This window comes from Mauremys mutica, chromosome 1 (genome assembly GCF_020497125.1).
Source record: "Mauremys mutica isolate MM-2020 ecotype Southern chromosome 1, ASM2049712v1, whole genome shotgun sequence".
Classification (NCBI taxonomy): Eukaryota; Metazoa; Chordata; order Testudines; family Geoemydidae; genus Mauremys; species Mauremys mutica.
Window position 1 is genome coordinate 355836213 of NC_059072.1, and position 16420 is coordinate 355852632.

The window sequence follows — 16420 nt, forward strand, 5'->3', positions numbered from 1 at the left end:
GAAAGACATTGGCAACTCTATAGAGACACCAGCCCCTGCTAAGAGTTGTACAAACCCAGGGCAAATGACAATCCCGGGCCGCAAGAGCTGACACGCGGTGCCTTCCCTCCCTCCTACGTACCTCCCCACTGACACCTTTCATCTCCGCGATTTGCCCCTGGTACTTTATCTTCAGGGTCTGCAGCGCTTCCGGGGAGCCCAGGCCTGGTTCCCGCGCGGAGCCGTTAGTTTCCCGCCCTGACCTACAGAGAGAGCAGGTTAAAAAACAAAACCGAAGTCACGGCTGAGCATGCAGCTGCTGAGTTTGCAGCAGAGGATAATGAAGATCTGCCTCCCCCAGGAGCACGGGGCAAATTCTTGAGGCAGAGGGGCAATCCCACCGGGGCAGCGTGCAAGAAAGAGAGGGCAAAGTTGCAATGAATTGTTTTGCTTTCTGCATTTTGGAAAAAAAAAATAAAACAGAGCCTGAGCTTCAGCACACCCGCCGCTTTCATTGGGAAACAGCCCAGCTTCTGCTTTTTTGCAGCTGAAAATTATAATGTAAACACAGGTGTTTCTGCTCTGCGAAGCCAAACTGCCTCTAGCAAAGACGCTCTCTCCTGCCCCCGCTGCCCTCAACGAGGTGTGGTGCCGAGGGCCTTGTTCTCCGTTGCTTTAGCCAGGAGGGTCAATGCAGACACATCCAGTGCAGACAATGCAACGTTAAAAATACCCGTTTTGCTGTCTGAAAGTCAGGGAGTGCAAAAGCCAAGCGCTCCTGCTGCAACGTCAATCATGCTATGTCGCACCTGCCGCAGATTTTGCGGTGCGTGTAACCAAGGCAAGTCCAGCAAGCTGCTCACTAATACACCCATGCAATGCGGTCGAGTTATCTTGACCTTGATCTTTGCATAACGGAACCGCTGTTAAAGGTTAGCTGTGCAGCCTTACCATCGCCAGATCAGACCAGATGCTGTGCCCCAGGGCCTCCCAGAGGGGGGGCAAAGGGGGCAATTTGCCCCGGGCCCCGGGCTCCGCAGGGGCCCCCAAGAGAAGAGCGGAGGCTCCTGCCTCCGCCCCTCTCCTGGAGCCTCAGCGCATCAAGCGCCGAGTCTCCGCCGGGGCCCCTGAGCCCCGCCCCGCTCAGAGCCGCGTGGGGAGGGGGCGGGGCTGGGAGCTCCAACGGGGCCTGAGCCCCGCCCCCGGCGTGGAGCTCACAGCCCCGCCCCCTCACCACACGGCTCTGAGCGGGGCGGAGCTCAGGCCCCGCCGGAGACGCGCTCGGGTAAGAGGCCGAGGCCAAGGCCGAGGCCGGGGCCGGGGGGGGAGAAGCGGGGGCCGGGGCCGGGCGGGGGGGGGAGAAGCAGTGGCCGGGGCCGGGCGGGGGGGAGGGGGAGAAGCGGGACCCGCCGCCGTCGAAGCGCAGCCCGGTCTTCGGCGGCGGGGGACCCCTTCCGTTCCGGGAAGGCCCGCGGCAGGGACCCCCCCCCCGCCACCGAATTACCGCCAAAGACCGGGCGGCGGGTCCCGCTTCGGCGGTAATTCGGCGGCGGGGGGCTCCCACCGCGGGTCTTCGGGGCACTTTGGCGGCGGGTCCCGGAACGGAAGGGCCCCCCGCCGCCGAAGACCCCGGGCCCCCGGAATCCTCTGGGTGGCCCTGCTGTGCCCTGACCCCGTCAGCTGGGATAAGCGGGGCAGAATCTGGCTCGCAGATTTTGGTGGGGTGAGAGCGCAAAAGACACCCGCACGCAGGAGGATTGCTTTGCTCACCTCTTGCAGTGCAGCTAATTCTGGGGTGGAACATCGGCCGCTGTTAAACACACAGCAGTTTGGGGCAGGACGTGAAGCAGCAAAACACTATCAAACTGAAGCTGCAGAGGGGATCTAGGAAGGCTGAACACCATTCCCCACAATGCAATCTGGCCTGGCCCCCAGGCTTAACCTCCCCTTGCTCTTGCACAAAAGTCACTTGGGCTCGATGGTCCAGATCACTAAGTTATTAACCTCTCCTCTGAAAGACAACAGCAGCAGCTCAGCACTGACAGAGGAGAAAGCGTGGCTCTGTCCATCCTGAGCCACTTCCCACTCTTACTCAGCTGCGGAGCCAGGAACCGGTGTCTGGCTGACTCCGTGGATTTTTGTTGGGAAGGAAGAAAGGCCTGATTGTGAAAGCCCCCCTCTCCCCAGGGCACAGATAGCCACCGCTAGTCCGAGGCATTCGGTGCTGCGAGGGACCAGGGAAAGGGTCAGCTACGCTTGCCTATGCGCTTCCAAAGATAACAGTGCGGCCGCTGTAGGGGCCGCGGGGATACACCCTGGTGCTGCTGGCCTTGGGAAGCTGTCACGCCTTCTCCACGCCTGAGGAGGAAGAAGTCGGAGCCATTCTACTTACCTAGAGGGCTGGAGATCAAAGGACTCCGCCTGTAGCTTCTCTGTGAAATGCACCAGCAAGCTGGACTTTTCCAACAGTTTGGTATCTGCAAGGAAGCAAAGAGAACCAGGGCATGGGCACCACGAGTGTCGTGTGCGGGTGTTGGGGGGCCCATTCATCAGAACCCCTTCTCTGAAACCAGACCTGGTAGAACCCCCAGCTCTGCCAGTTCTAGAAGGAGCCTGCCGCCACCAGCTTAACGTACAATTTATCCACCTGCAAAAAGGGGTGACCAGGCCTACGGGTCTTCTTCCATCGCTACGTTCTATTATTGTGAACCTCAAGAGGCCGGCGCACGGCTGTAATGCAGTGTGACTAGGCCTGCTTATGGGTCATGCCTCCCAAAGAAAAGCGTCCACACCATGCCTGGGCAAAGCAGGGGACCGGGGGTCAGGATTCCTGGGTTCTGGTCCCAGCTCTGTTCAAGAATCTCTGCAGGACACTAAATGTTGGATGCCCGACTTATTGTTATTTGTTAGTTGTATTAGTGTCGCGCCTGCAAGACCAGGATCCATTGGGCTGCACAAACAAAGAGACAGTTCTTGCCCCATAGAGCTTGGGACACTCAGGTTTTCAGAGGCTCTAGGGGAAATCAGTGGGTGACAGGCCGTCCCGGCACATTTGGAAGTCAGGGACCAGCTGTTCCACAGTGGGTGCCCCAAAAATGGAGGGACCCAAAAATCAGAGGCCACTTCTGAGCATTTCAACCTGAGTCTATCTAGACCTTGGTTCCCCCACTTGCAGACGGGGTTAATGGCAACACACCTCACAGGGTCAGGGTGAGGTTTAAATGTTTGTGGCGCACTCGGAGATCAGCCCGTCACCGCTAAGTACAGCCACGGTTTGTAAGCAGTGTGTTAGTTGTGATCACACAGCAGCTCTTTTCACAACACAGCCGTGACTCAACAGAGGTGCGTCCCAGCAGGCCATGCTGTTTATCGCTGTGTGCTGGGAAACCCCCGGTAGCGTAGCAGGACACAGCATGCCTGGAGGACACACACACGGCACTGTCCTGCACGCGGTTGGGAGGAAGGTGCAGCAGCCAACCTGGTTACACAGGTATAGTTCAGGTGTCAGACAAATAACTGGTCTAACTTGGATACATCAGGAAAAACAAACAAACAAAACCACGTTGCAGCCCAGGCTGCTGGCCAGGACGGCAGGTGTTCTGCTCCCTGGTGACTAACCAAGCGTTAACCCTGCCGCCGCGCAGTTTCAAAGTCCACCTTGTCACCAGCTGTAAAAACAGGGCAAAGTCTTAGGGCTTGTCTACACTACACAAGGAGGTGGACTTAATTTAGATCGACCTACGGCCACCATGGTAATTCAGTCGGCTGTTGGTGTCCATACAACCCTCCTCCTGCCGCCGGAGTGTCCCCTCACCAGGAGTGCTTGTACCTACTCACATCGGGCATTGTGGAGCACTGACAGCCGAGCATGAGGCACTGACAGTCATACGGGGCTCACGGCTGGAGCCCCCTATCCACGCCCAAGTGACAGCCCCATGCTGCGACCCCCTTCCCGCCCCCCCCCACCCCAAGCTGAATCTCACAGCACAGAGCCTGCCAGCAGTGAAACTGACATACTTGTAACGGTCACACTGCTATTGTCTCTGCAGAGCAGCAGCACCCTGACAGCTCAGTGCCGGGGCTCAGAGCGGGGAGCCCAGGCAGCAGCCCGGCTGGGAACTGGGAGCCGGGAAGTAGCCTGGTTCCCAGCAGGTAGCCGGGCTCCACCTGGAGCCCCCGCATCCACCCCGGGGGTGACAGCAGCCGGAGCTGCCAGCCAGGCACAGGGTTCTCAGCAGGGAATCTACCAGCCTTTCCTATCAATTCACAGCTGTGAAACTGACAAGCATTTTAGCCAACCTCCTGCGTGGCCCTAACTACGCTGACAGAAGCCCCACGCCTCGGGGGGGGGGCGGAGTTATGATGTCGCTGTGGTAGGGCATTTACATCGGCGGGAGCAAGGCTGCTGCATACACACTGACATCATTAATTCGACATAAGCTGCCTTACACACACCTAACTCTGTAGCGCAGCCCAAGCCTCACCGCGTACCCAGGGCTCCTGGATACGGAGCATTAGGAGGGCAGGGTTATGGTGGGCTCCCTATCGTTGGAGTCAAGTGGGACAACCAGCTTTTGAATGTTTTTGAATCATAACATTCAAATACCAGTAGGAGAACACTTCAGCCTCGCTGGTCACTCAGTAACAGACTTGAAGGTGGCAATTTTGCAACAGAAAAGCTTCAAAAACAGACTCCAATGAGAAACTGCTGAGCTTGAATTAATTTGCAAACTAGATACCATCAATTTAGGCTTGAATAGAGACTGGGAACGGCTGAGCCTTTACACACATTGAATCTATTTCCCCATGTTAAGTATCCTCCCAGCGTCTTGTCAAACTGTCTGAAATGGGCCATCTTGATTATCACTACAAAAGTTTTTTTTCCTCCTGCTGACAACAGTTCATCTTAATTAATTAGCCTCTTAGAGTGGGTAGGACAACCCCCACCTTTTCATGTTCTCTGTATGTATATAGATCTCCCCACTATACGTTCCATTCTATGCGTCCGATGAAGTGGGCTGTAGCCCATGAAAGCTTATGCTCAAATACATTTGTTAGTCTGTAAGGTGCCACAAGGACTCCTGTTCTTTGTAAGTTTCTTGCTGGGGAATCTGATCAGAGGGAAAGGAATGAAATCCACCGGGCTTTGAGAAAACAGTTTGTCCAACAAGCTCTCAGGGGCTGAAGCCCTGACAATCCGACCAAGGGAGATTGCAGGAAACGGTGGGCGAGATTTCAAACATGTCACCAAAACAGCAAAACACACCAAGGAGTCCAGTACTTTAAACGCTGCCTTAAAATTAAAGCCAGGTGAGTAAGACTCGGTGGGTCCGATGTTACAAGCTATTTTTCCACATGCATGCGCACAAAGGAGAGGACTTAGCTCCATTCTGCCGTAGGTCTCAATGGACACAGGTATTATTACCCTTAGTTTACAGATGGGGAAATCACTTCCCCTCTCTTGCCTCAGTTTCCCCAAGGTCGCTCAGCAAAAGAGCCATGAAAAGACCCAGGTCTCCTGAGTTCCAGCCCAGTGTTCTATCCACTAGGCCACGTTGTCAGAAATGCCAGACTAGCAGTTCCCTGGACTGGCAAGGATGGCAAACCTGATCCCATGGGAGAAAGGATTTGAACAGAAATCTACCTCCTCTCCAGTGAGTGCCCCACCAGTGGGCTATGGGATGTATACAGTTGTTCCATTGTAATGATTAAACATTAATTCAGGCAGAAAGGAATGAGAATGACGCTACAGCCTAGTGGTGAGGGCAGTCACCTGAGGGGTGGTAGGTCCATAAGAACGACCCTACTGGGTCAGACCAAAGGTCCATCTAGCCCAGTGTCCTGTCTTCTGACAGTGGCCAGTGCCAGGTGCCCCAGAGGGAATGAACAGAACAGATAATCATAAAGTGATCCATCCCCTGTCGCCCATTCCCAGCTTCTGGCAAACAGAGGCCAGGGACACCATTCCTGCCCATTCTGGCTGATAGCCATTGATAGACCTATCCTCCATGAATTTATCTAGTTCTTTTTTGAACCCAGTTATGGTCTTGGCCTTCACAACATCCTCCGGCAAGGAGTTCCACAGGTTGACTGTGCGTTGTGGGAAGAAATACTTCCTTTGGTTTATTTTAGATCTGCTGCCTATTATCCAGCTTGTATCCCTTCTCGCCATCAGCCAGAGGTAGGACTTGAACCGGGGGGCGTCTCCCACCTCCTGGCTGAGTTCACAAACCACTGAGCTCTTACGTCACTTTACGGAGCTGGGCCTTCAGCTCTCTGGCCCCCTTCTGTAAAACAGAGCCAAGGTTGCCTGCCTCACAGGGGGGTGGAGGATTCATTCCTTAGCCTCTCTGAAGAGTTGGCACGGCTCTTAAGCTTTCGGGACCCGATTCTGGGCTCTCTCTGCTCTGGTCTAGTGCTGCAAAGAGGCTGGACAGCAGCACTAAGGGAGACCAGAGGTGGCACAGCTGGATCCTACACACCAGCCTCCACAGAAGCTGCAAGCAGAGAGGCCAAGCAGGGGCAGGCAGGCAGGCGTGGCTGCAGCATGTTGTGCTCCGGCGATCCTCAGCTGGTAGATGGCCTTAGGGGGCAGTGCACTTTCAAGCAGCCCCTGGGCACAGAACGGGCCCCAGGATCAGAGAGCTCCCATCTCACCTGTCCTCAGTGGAGGCTGGGGGTAGTCGAGAACGTGGCCTTTGATAGCAAAGTGCCAGAACACATCAGACGACGAACGGCCTGGGGCTTTTACATGCCACTGTCATAGGTTTATTCCCCACTTGGAACTTTAGCGTCCACAAGATGGGGACCTGCATGGGCTCCTCTAAACTTAAATCCTAGTTTAGATCTGATAATGCTGCCACCAGCTAGAAATTCCAGTGTCTAGCACACTCCCTGTTCCCCCAAAACCTTTCCCTGGGGAACACAGATCCAAACTCCTTGGGTCTTAACACAAAGGGAAATAAACCATTCCCCCCCCCACCTTCTTCCCCCTCCCCTAGTCGTTGGGAGAGATTACCTTGATTCAACTCCTTAAACCTAAACAAAAAGGGATTCACCTTCCCCACCCCCACCTGTCCCTGGTGAGTCAAACTAATCCCCTGAGGTTTCAAACAAGGGAAAAATCAAACAGGTTCTTAAAAAGAAAACTTTTAATTAAAGAAAAAAAAAGTTAAAATTTTGCTCTGTAAAATCCAGATGGAAGTTTACAGGGTATACAGCTTATAAAAACTAGAGAAAGCTAGCATCAGTACAAATACAGCAACCAAAATTAAAATATTTCTTCAGCAAAACACACATTTGCAAATACAGAAATTAATTAGAAAACTAATCCGCCTTTCTAATACTCACTATACTGAATAGAAGAGAATACTTCAGGAAGCTTGGAGAGCCTGGATATAGGTCTGGCCCCTCTTAGATCCGAAGAGAGAACAGCCCCCAAACAAAGAACACAAACAAAGACTTCCCTCCACAGAGATTTTAAATTATCTTGTCCCTTGATTGGTCCTCTGGTCAGGTGTCCGTCAGGTTACTGAGCTTGTTAACCCTTTACAGGTAAAAAAGACCTTAACCCTTAACTATCTGTTTATAACAGCCACGTTTGGGTCTAGGCTACCGAGAGCTTCAGCACAGAACGAGCCACCTCCCTTGCGATCAGTGGAAGGCGCGTGAGCCAGATGTGGGTGCTGGGAGAGGAAGTCTGGCAGGAAGATCTCCTGGTGGGTGCAGGGATAGTCACACATCAACCCCTGCATCCTCCAGTGAAAGGAGGGACCACTCTGCTTGAAAATACCCCACCCGAGAAAGGACACTTAGCTTTACCCACCTTCCAAGCCCTTTCACAAGCATTAGCTGATTAATCTTCAGCTCCCCTGGGAAATAAGCAAGCCCTGCATGCGTTAGCACGGGAATCAGTTCCCCCATTACTAGAGGGCAGCCACCTCTGGTGCGGAATATGGCAGCTGTTTGATAAAAGCACAGCTAGAGTTTAGGAAGGGAAGAAAAATCCCAATGCCAAATGCCACTGCCGGGGGAATCTGAGGTAGCAGAAGGTAACTAGCCAGGCTCCCCTGCTCTTGTGGTATGTGCCCAGGGGGTGTCGATGCGCAGAGGTGGGTACCACCCCCAGCAGACTCTAGCACCCGGCCCAGGACTGACTCTCAGTCTGTGCCTGGCGTGGGGCTGAAAACCCTGGGTGCCCCACCCCATAGCCTGCCCCAGCTCCTCTCGACTCCACCGGGAACCGGATCAGCCGGGAGCGAGCTGGCTGCTTTCAAATGTGGCTGGCTCTGCTGGATCCAGGCAGCTCTGCTCAGCATTTACTCTTCGACCCTAGTGCTGCAGTCTCAGCCTGGCCCGAATCCAGATTTCCTGCAGGGCAGGGCTTTCCCCTCCTACGCCGCTGGCCCCCAGCTCTCATGCTCCCCTGCCCTCTGGGTCTCATGGCAGTGCCACTCTGTGTCCTCCAGCTGATGGCCCTGCCCGCCCCAGCATGCTGGGGGTGAGCACCTCTCCTCACACTGCGGGTGGTGCAGCTCCATCAGCCGTGCAAGGCGCACAGGTGTTCCATCCAGACCCGCTCCAAGCAGGTCACTGGTGCAAATGCATCAGTCCTGCGTGCACTCACTCACCCTCCGTTGCTGCCACACGTGCCCAGACACAGCGACGGTTTATAGCTCTGACCCTCGGGTTTCAACCATAACCTCGAATCCAGCCAACGCGTCTTCCTGCTGAGGCTAGTTCTAATACGAGTCCCCCGCCGCTTCCCCGGGGGGGATATTGCAGAGATCTTAAGAGCCCACATCCAGTCCGCCTGCTGTGGATGCCCCAGGCCCCAAGGCACGGTTCACAGAAAGGTTTACTCTGGACTTCTTAAGCAAGTTTCCCCCTCCCATCACTGTTGTCCAGCATGCTGGCTACCACGCTCCACCCCAGAAGCAGCTGCATTTCAGCGCTGCCATACACATAAAGCTCATGCGGTACTTTGGGCTCCATCAGGATGGGTTTGCGGGGGGTGTTCATAGAGCATAAAATATTACCTGACAATCCAGTCCTGCTCAGATCTCCCCCGTGCTTGCAAGGCTCACGGCATTGCAGTGCCGCTATCCTGTGCCGTACGCGGCCCTGCCTGTGCTATGGCTTTTAACTGAGTTTGCGACCAGTTGATAACACGGTTGGCCCAAAGCGCAGCTTCTGTCGGCACCCAGTGTGGTTCGAGCTGTCTATGACCTTACCCCAGGCACACCCACCGAGTATCAGACCACTCTCCACCGAGCCCAGAACAGATCCCAATGGAACCCCCCTTGAGACCTCCTTCCAGCCCGACATCCTTCCATTAAGAGTTACTCTTGGTTCGTATCCACTTAATGGTAGTTCTACTGAGCCTGCATTTCTCCAGCTTGCCTAGCAGCACGCCATGTGGGGCTGTGGCAAAAACCTTGCTAAAGTCCAGGCATATTATGTCCACCACATTCCCCCATCCACCAAACCAAAGAAGGAAATCAAGCTGGTTTGGCAAGATTTGTTCTTAGGAAATCCATGCTGGCTGCTAGCGATCACCTCTTCATCCTCCAGGTATTCGCACATTGACTGTTTTATACATTGCAGGAGTAGCTTCCTAGGTATCAAAGTCAGGCTGCCGGGTCTCTAGTTTCCTGGTTCCTCCTTTTGAAAGATGGGCACTATGTTAGCCCTTCTCCGGTCATCCATGAGTTTGTAAATATTATTGCCAGTGGCTCCAAGATTTCTTCAGCTTCAAATTAGTCAGAAGATCTGACATGGTCTTTACAAATGCGGATCTGCATCTCTTCCCCTTTATTGTCTATGGTAACCTCACCAGTCGTCCAGTCACATGGTATTTTTTGTGAGAAGACTGAAGACACTGAGCAGCTCTGCCTTCCTATCATCTTCCACGACCAGCTCACCTTCTCCACTAAGCAGCGGCCCCATAACATCCCTGAGCTTTCGGTTCTGTCGGACACATTTGGAGAGCCCCGTCCTGTCCTCTCTAACACGTCCGTGGCACGAGCTACTTTACAGCAAGAGAACTCACGTGGCGCTGCTCCTCCAGGCTGGCTGAGCTCCGCTCTGTTTAGAAACAGCTCCAAAGCCACATGCAGCCGCCTGCCGTGCCAAGCGGCTGGGGAACAAGAGGAAGGGAAGGCCAACGGCCTGATTTGCAGAGGTGCTGAGCACTGCTGGGAGAGCACCACCCCTCTCAAAAATGACAGGCCTGGAGACGATGAGCATCCCTGGCAGGTTGCCCTCCTGCAGCCCAAGGCTCCAGTTCTCCCGCAGGCTACACCTGCCCGGAGGTGCTGTTGAGTGGCATTAAGAGACTCTCTCATAGACTCACGGTCAGAAGGGACCATTATGATCATCTAGTCTGACCTCCTGCACAATGCAGGCCACAGACTCTCACCCACCCACTCCTGTAACAAACCCCTAACCTATATCTGAGTTATTGAAGTCCTCAAATTGTGGTTTGAAGACCTCAAGCTACAGAGAATCCTCCAGCAAGTGACCCGTGCCCCATGCTGCAGAGGAAGGCGAAAAACCTCCAGGGCCTCTGCCAATCTGCTCTGGAGGAAAATTCCTTCCCGACCCCAAATATGGCGATCGGCTAAACCCTGAGCATGTGGGCAAGACTCTCCATGGGAAAGGCTAAGACTCCGGCTGACTGAATTAAGCTAACTTGATATAAGGCAGGTGTAATGCAACTTCAGGGGTCCACGAGGAGGATTTAACTAAATCCATTTAAAGGCTGATTTGAGGTAAACCTGGGCAGACTCGGTGTAGACCAGGCCTAAGTACTGGGCCTGGGCTCTAACAAAGATCAAGGAGTCGTTCAACGGAAAGACAAACACACCCCTGGACTCACGCCGGTGCTCAAACTGGCCAGATCTTTAAGGAACAAGCTACCGCCAAAGCCTGGACTCCTTTGGGCCTGATGGGACACTGTCGCTGTGACACTGTCGCTGTGATACGGGCTCACGTCCTCTGAATTCTGCTGCTATAACCCGTCCCTCTCTCCATGTCACCTCCAGCCCCAGGCCCCTTGCCAAAAGCCTTCACCGTTCTTAAGGCACTGGGGACACATCAGATCCCCGGACCCACGGCCACTAGCCAGTCCCTAGCTGAATGCTGCTTCTAGAGACAGTTTTCAATGCTCTGCAGAAAAGACCTGGGTGACAAGGCAGGGGCCTAACAGCACTGGGGGCGGGGGGGGAGCTGGACCTGTCGGTGTGTGGGAGATGAGTTGGAAGCTTGCCCTGGGGGGTGAGGGCTTGGTGTCAGAACAGGAATCGAGCAAAGGGATTGAAAGGGCTGAATCATTGCGGTGCCGGGTTGCACAAAAGACCTGGAATGTTGGGCTTTGTTTCTCGTTCGCAAAATCTAACGAGGCAGCAAAATCCAAACAAAAGACCCCGGCTAAGCCAGCCAGTTCCCAAGACGTGGAATCTCCCAATGCAGCCACACCCGGTTCACCCCAAAAAGGCCCCCGCACTCAGAGCTTTGGAATGATTTCTTCGGGGATTGACGTCCGGCAGCAGTCGCTCCACACGGCCCGGACGTCACCATTCTCACCCGCTGACCCCTAAGAGAAACAGTGAAGAAATAACGCCCCCCCATCCAGATCAGAAGTGTGGTGGGATCTCGTGCCCACACAGCATTGAAAAGACCATGGCTGTTTAAAGCGGCACAGTAAATTCAGGAGAGCCGGCCCGGGAAGAACAATGGCTGAGATTTGAACTGTGTTTCAAACCGGAGACCCAGGCCGCTAAGGCACCCACAGGCACTGAGCCCGAGCTGCCTAACCCCGATCCTTTGCCCTGACTTAGCACTGGCCAATCATGAGATCAGTGGCACCACGTGCTCACTATTGCACAGATAAGGGAGTGGCGCCACGGGGACCTGGACGTAGCCCGACACTGGTCTGAGGAATGACATAACTTGTCACCAAGGCTGGAGAGAGGCACTGACCGGCACACGTACCCTCAGGCCTGAGCCAGATGGAGAGGACCATGCAAGGAGAGAACTAAGATGGTGATCATCCATCCACCAATGGCTACATCGAGATCCACCCCCGTCACAAGGAAGGACTGCAGAGCAGACCTTGGCTTCTCCTCTGCCTCGAGTTACTGCTGAGCTAAGAGCCCTGTTCTCTCTGCCGCAAGAAAGTCTAAATACACAAGGGGTGAGGTGCTTGGAGCACATGGGCATCGCTGGGTTGAAGAGAAATTGCCCTCGGAGTTTTCTACAAGCATCGAGACCCAGAGTCACCAACTATCCCAAAATAGGTTGGATCTTCCTGACCATCAAAGGTCTGTCAGATGGAGACAGAGATTATAAACCAAGGGCTCTTTAGAGGCATCATCCTGTCAAGATGCAAACGTGACAGCATCATCAGGCGGAATCCAATTATTTTACTCTACAGGGTGCACACAAATAGAAATTTCAGCTAAACCCCAAGGAAGCCGGAATGAGAACAGTACAACCTTCCCATTTCTTTGGTGCCTTTCATCCCAAAGGAGATTACACATCATGCATCCTCTGACACTGCACCCCACATTCTTCACAGTGATATTATTATGATGTGATTATGACATAATTTATGATGTATTTTATGCAAGATAAGTGATGTGAGGTTGTGACGTTATGAGTCTGATCTAATATGTCATTGAAGGGCCAGAAAGAGTTAATTAACTCACAGACTGACCTGACCCATGGCCGAACTTTAGAAACTGGTTAGGAAGATATGTAAATGAATAGAGCTTTGAAATGCAAGTCTGCATTGTTAGAGGTAGAAGGATAGGTGTTTTCTCAGGTCTTGTGATGTAAGCAAACAAGTCTTGTCTATTGCTATAGCTTTGATTCAAAGATCAAAAAAGGAATATTAACATTTAGGAAGACCCTTGAGGGAAATAGTATTATTGTCTATGTGTCTCTTTGAAGGTTGTGGTAACCTGTGTCTGAACTGTTTAATGGATAAACTACCCTGTGCTAATTGCCAGGATGTTTGGGAGAAGGAGTTAAGTCTATTGTTTTCTCAGGCCAAAAGGCTGCTGGAAATGTATAAGAACCCTGGGACATGATCCTACGGCATCTCAGATCTGCTTTGGGTTTCAAGAGGGGGAACCTTAAGCCATGAGGATTGAGATCCCCAGTCACCGACTGGAGTCACCCTGAATATGGACATTGGACTATCACCTATGGGCTATATCTAAAAGGACTTTTGGCAACTACAAGCTCATCTCTGCTATGTATCTGAACCTCAAGAATTAAATTCAAATCTGTCTGTATATTGATCTTTTAACCAACACTCTCTCTTTTCTTTTTTAATAAATTGTAGTTTAGTTAATAAGAATTGGCTGTAGCGTGTATTTTGGATAAGATCTAAGTTATAATTGAACCTGGGTGTGTGGCTGATCCTTTGGGATTGGAAGAACCTTTTCTTTTATATGATAAGATTTTCAGGACTCATCATCATATCTGACAGGTGTGTCTGGATGGAGGCCTGGGGCTGGGCACTTTAAGGGAACTGCATTGTTTGGACGTCTGAGTAACCAGTGAGGTGCTATAGAAGCTGTTCTGTGCTAGCTTGGTAAGCCTAAGTACTGGAATATCCACCAGTGTTTGGGGTTTGTCTGCCCCGTTTGGTTTGCAGTTCACCCGAATTGAGTGACCTCAGCTGGCTCCCACGGGCAGCACCGTCACAGAGGTGTCATGGAAAACTTATGATTTGCAGAATGTGATTATTCTATCTGTAGGCATGTATTATTTTTGTATCTGAAGTTCTTAATATTAACTGTGTGTCTGTATTTCAAATGTAGTTACACTTGCGTAATGCTCACTAGACAAGATGCCTTCAGTCTAAGAGTTGGTGGGGAAGGGCCTATTCAGGGCAATGAGCCATTAGGAAAAGCCAATAGGCCTTAGGAGCGGCATATCTCCCACCTGGGGAGCCTTCCTGAGCATGCTACAGGCAGCCCAATGGCTGCTATGATTCTACAAGGTCATGTGATGAGACCATGTCTCTAGACTCCATCTTGGGACGTCAGGATTTTTCCAGAAGCTGGTCTGGGAACCAAGCTTTGGGAACAAAGGATTCCTGCCAGATGCAAAAGCATATAAGGCAGGAAGTGACATCATCTGGGGTTCTTCGCTCCTCACACGAGAAGACTCCTGGAAGCACCTGAGGAACAAAGACTGAACTGGGGGAACTGCTGAACCCAGGCTAAAGGGATTTTATGAAACTCCTGGGGATTCCAAGCTGCAGAGCAAGTGCAACTCACCCCTTAAGAATCTGCAGCTTGCTGGTATCATCTCCTAAGGTGAGAATCTGCTCTTCACAGCCAATCGATTTAGTATCATAAGCTTAGTTTTCATTTTCGTTTATCTGTTTTGGTCTGTTTGCTAGCCCTTATCACTTCAAATCTATCTTTTGTAGTTAATAAACTTGTTTTTGCTTTATCTAAACCAGTGAGTTGGAGTGAAGTGTGTGGGAATCATAACTCAGGGGCTGTTGCATATTCCTCTCCACATTGAGGGAGGGGGCGAATTTTATGAGCTTATGCTGCATGGTTCCCTGTGCAGCACAAGATGGTATAATTTGGGGGTTATATTCCAGAGTGGGTGAGTGCCTGAGGAGCTGGGAGTATGCTTCCCATGCAGGGACTTGTCAGAGATTTTGCTTGTAACTGCATCTGGGTGTGCTCCTACCTGTATGTATGCTGGTGAAAGTGCAGGCTGGAGGGCTTTATAACTTGTCACAGCAGTGCAGTGTGAGAGGGAGCCGAGGCTGGTGGGTCATAGAATCACAGAATATCAGGGTTGGAAGGGACCTCAGGAGGTATCTAGTCCAACCCCCTGCTCAAAGCAGGACCACCCCCAACTAAATCATCCCAGCCAGGGCTTTGTCAAGCCTGACTGTAAAAACCTCTAAATAAGGAGATTCCACCACCTCCCTAGGTAACCCATTCCAGTGCTTCACCACCCTCCTAATGAAACAGTTTTTCCTAATATCCAACCTAAACCTCCCCCATTACAACTTGAGACCATTACTCCTTGTTCTGGGTCGGGGGGGCTCAGTGGTGGCACCCGGAAGGGGGTGGGGAGAACCCATCACACATCCGCTCTGGGACTGTCAATCATGCTGAAATGCAACCACCTCTGCGGTGGAACACAGCAGCTGCATGTTACACCACCCAAGGTCACTCCTCTCTCCCCTTGGTGTTTACACCCAGCAGATCCTGGTTTGGTATTATCATGCTACACTCATGTTGGCTGCTATTACCAAATCCCTAGAGATTAAATTGGAGGCATGCTTCCTTTATCAGCTGTGTCGTGGGCGGGGGAGAGGTGTGTGCGCAGTGTGGTATCTCCTCTCAAAGCTGGTTGGTTCCTTTGAAGTGTCCATCACTGCTCCAGTGCTTTGGTAAATGTATCGAATTCTTTATGGGGTGGTGGATCAAATGCAAATCTTCCCCATGCACATCTTTTCCCATTGGCACGTTGTTAATTCCAGCTGAGTGACACATGAGATGCCACCTCTGGCCCACCTGCCGGCAGTCTCAGCAAAGGTGCCAATGGCTGAACGGACCATGGGACTTGTACTAACCTCTGAGCCAGAGAGGTGATGCCAGCAGGTGAGGGTGAGGCACACTATGCCCAGCCACGGGCTCTGCCGTCTCAGTCCCATGAACCAAGCTACTTGTCCTCATTTTCAAGGCCCTTCCCGGCCTATCCCCACCCTGCATCTCTCAGATGCTACTGAGTCATTGACTCCTGCCTCCCATCAGCCCACGATCTCAGCCGGCCTCAGTCACTCGTTACATTTCGAAACAAGCACCTTCGTGCTCTCTCCCCTACCGCCCCACACGCTGGGGAGCAGCTCGCCGGGAAGGTCCACAAAGCCGCCGCATGGTCGGCCTTGCGATCTCTTCTCCAAACTCTGCTGCTGGCCTGATCACCACCGCCCGTCACGCTGACCAGCACTGGCTCACTTTCTGGCACTCCCTCATCAGTCTGCATCCATCTGTTGTCTCTTATCTGATACCACGACTGCAAACTCTTTGAGGCAGGGATGGTCTTTTTGTTCCGTATTTGTACAGCGCCTGGCACAACGGGATTCCTGATCCACGACGCCGAACCTAGACCTACGGTAAATACAGACGATAAGGACAGTGACGGAGGAGTGGGAGTAGCCCAGGTGGTTTGGGCTGTACTAGTTCTCTGGCTAAACAGATCTTCTAGGTGTCCAGGGTGTTTTCCAAATACCACTCACTTTACCGAAACCCATCGATTGTATGGGCCTGATAAAAGTGCTCTCCACTGAGCGACATCACACATTAGTGAAGCCAGGAGCTGACATGAAGAACAGACTGTGTTTAGGTCTTCTCCAAAGAGAGAGAGAGAGTGTGTGTGTAAGTGTAAAAAGGTG

At 52.5% G+C, this 16420-nt stretch overlaps 1 protein-coding gene across 1 annotated transcript in view; it reads right to left on the reverse strand.

Moving 5' to 3' along the window:
* ATG16L2 (autophagy related 16 like 2) overlaps window positions 1-16420 on the reverse strand; it is a 65450-nt gene that overhangs the window by 38501 nt on the left and 10529 nt on the right. Inside the window, exons 2-3 of the mRNA XM_045022956.1 lie at window positions 2372-2456; window positions 122-242 (exon numbers count right to left, since the gene is read on the reverse strand). Of these exons, the coding sequence (XP_044878891.1) occupies window positions 122-242; window positions 2372-2456 (206 nt within the window). The remainder of the gene's footprint in view (window positions 1-121; window positions 243-2371; window positions 2457-16420) is intronic.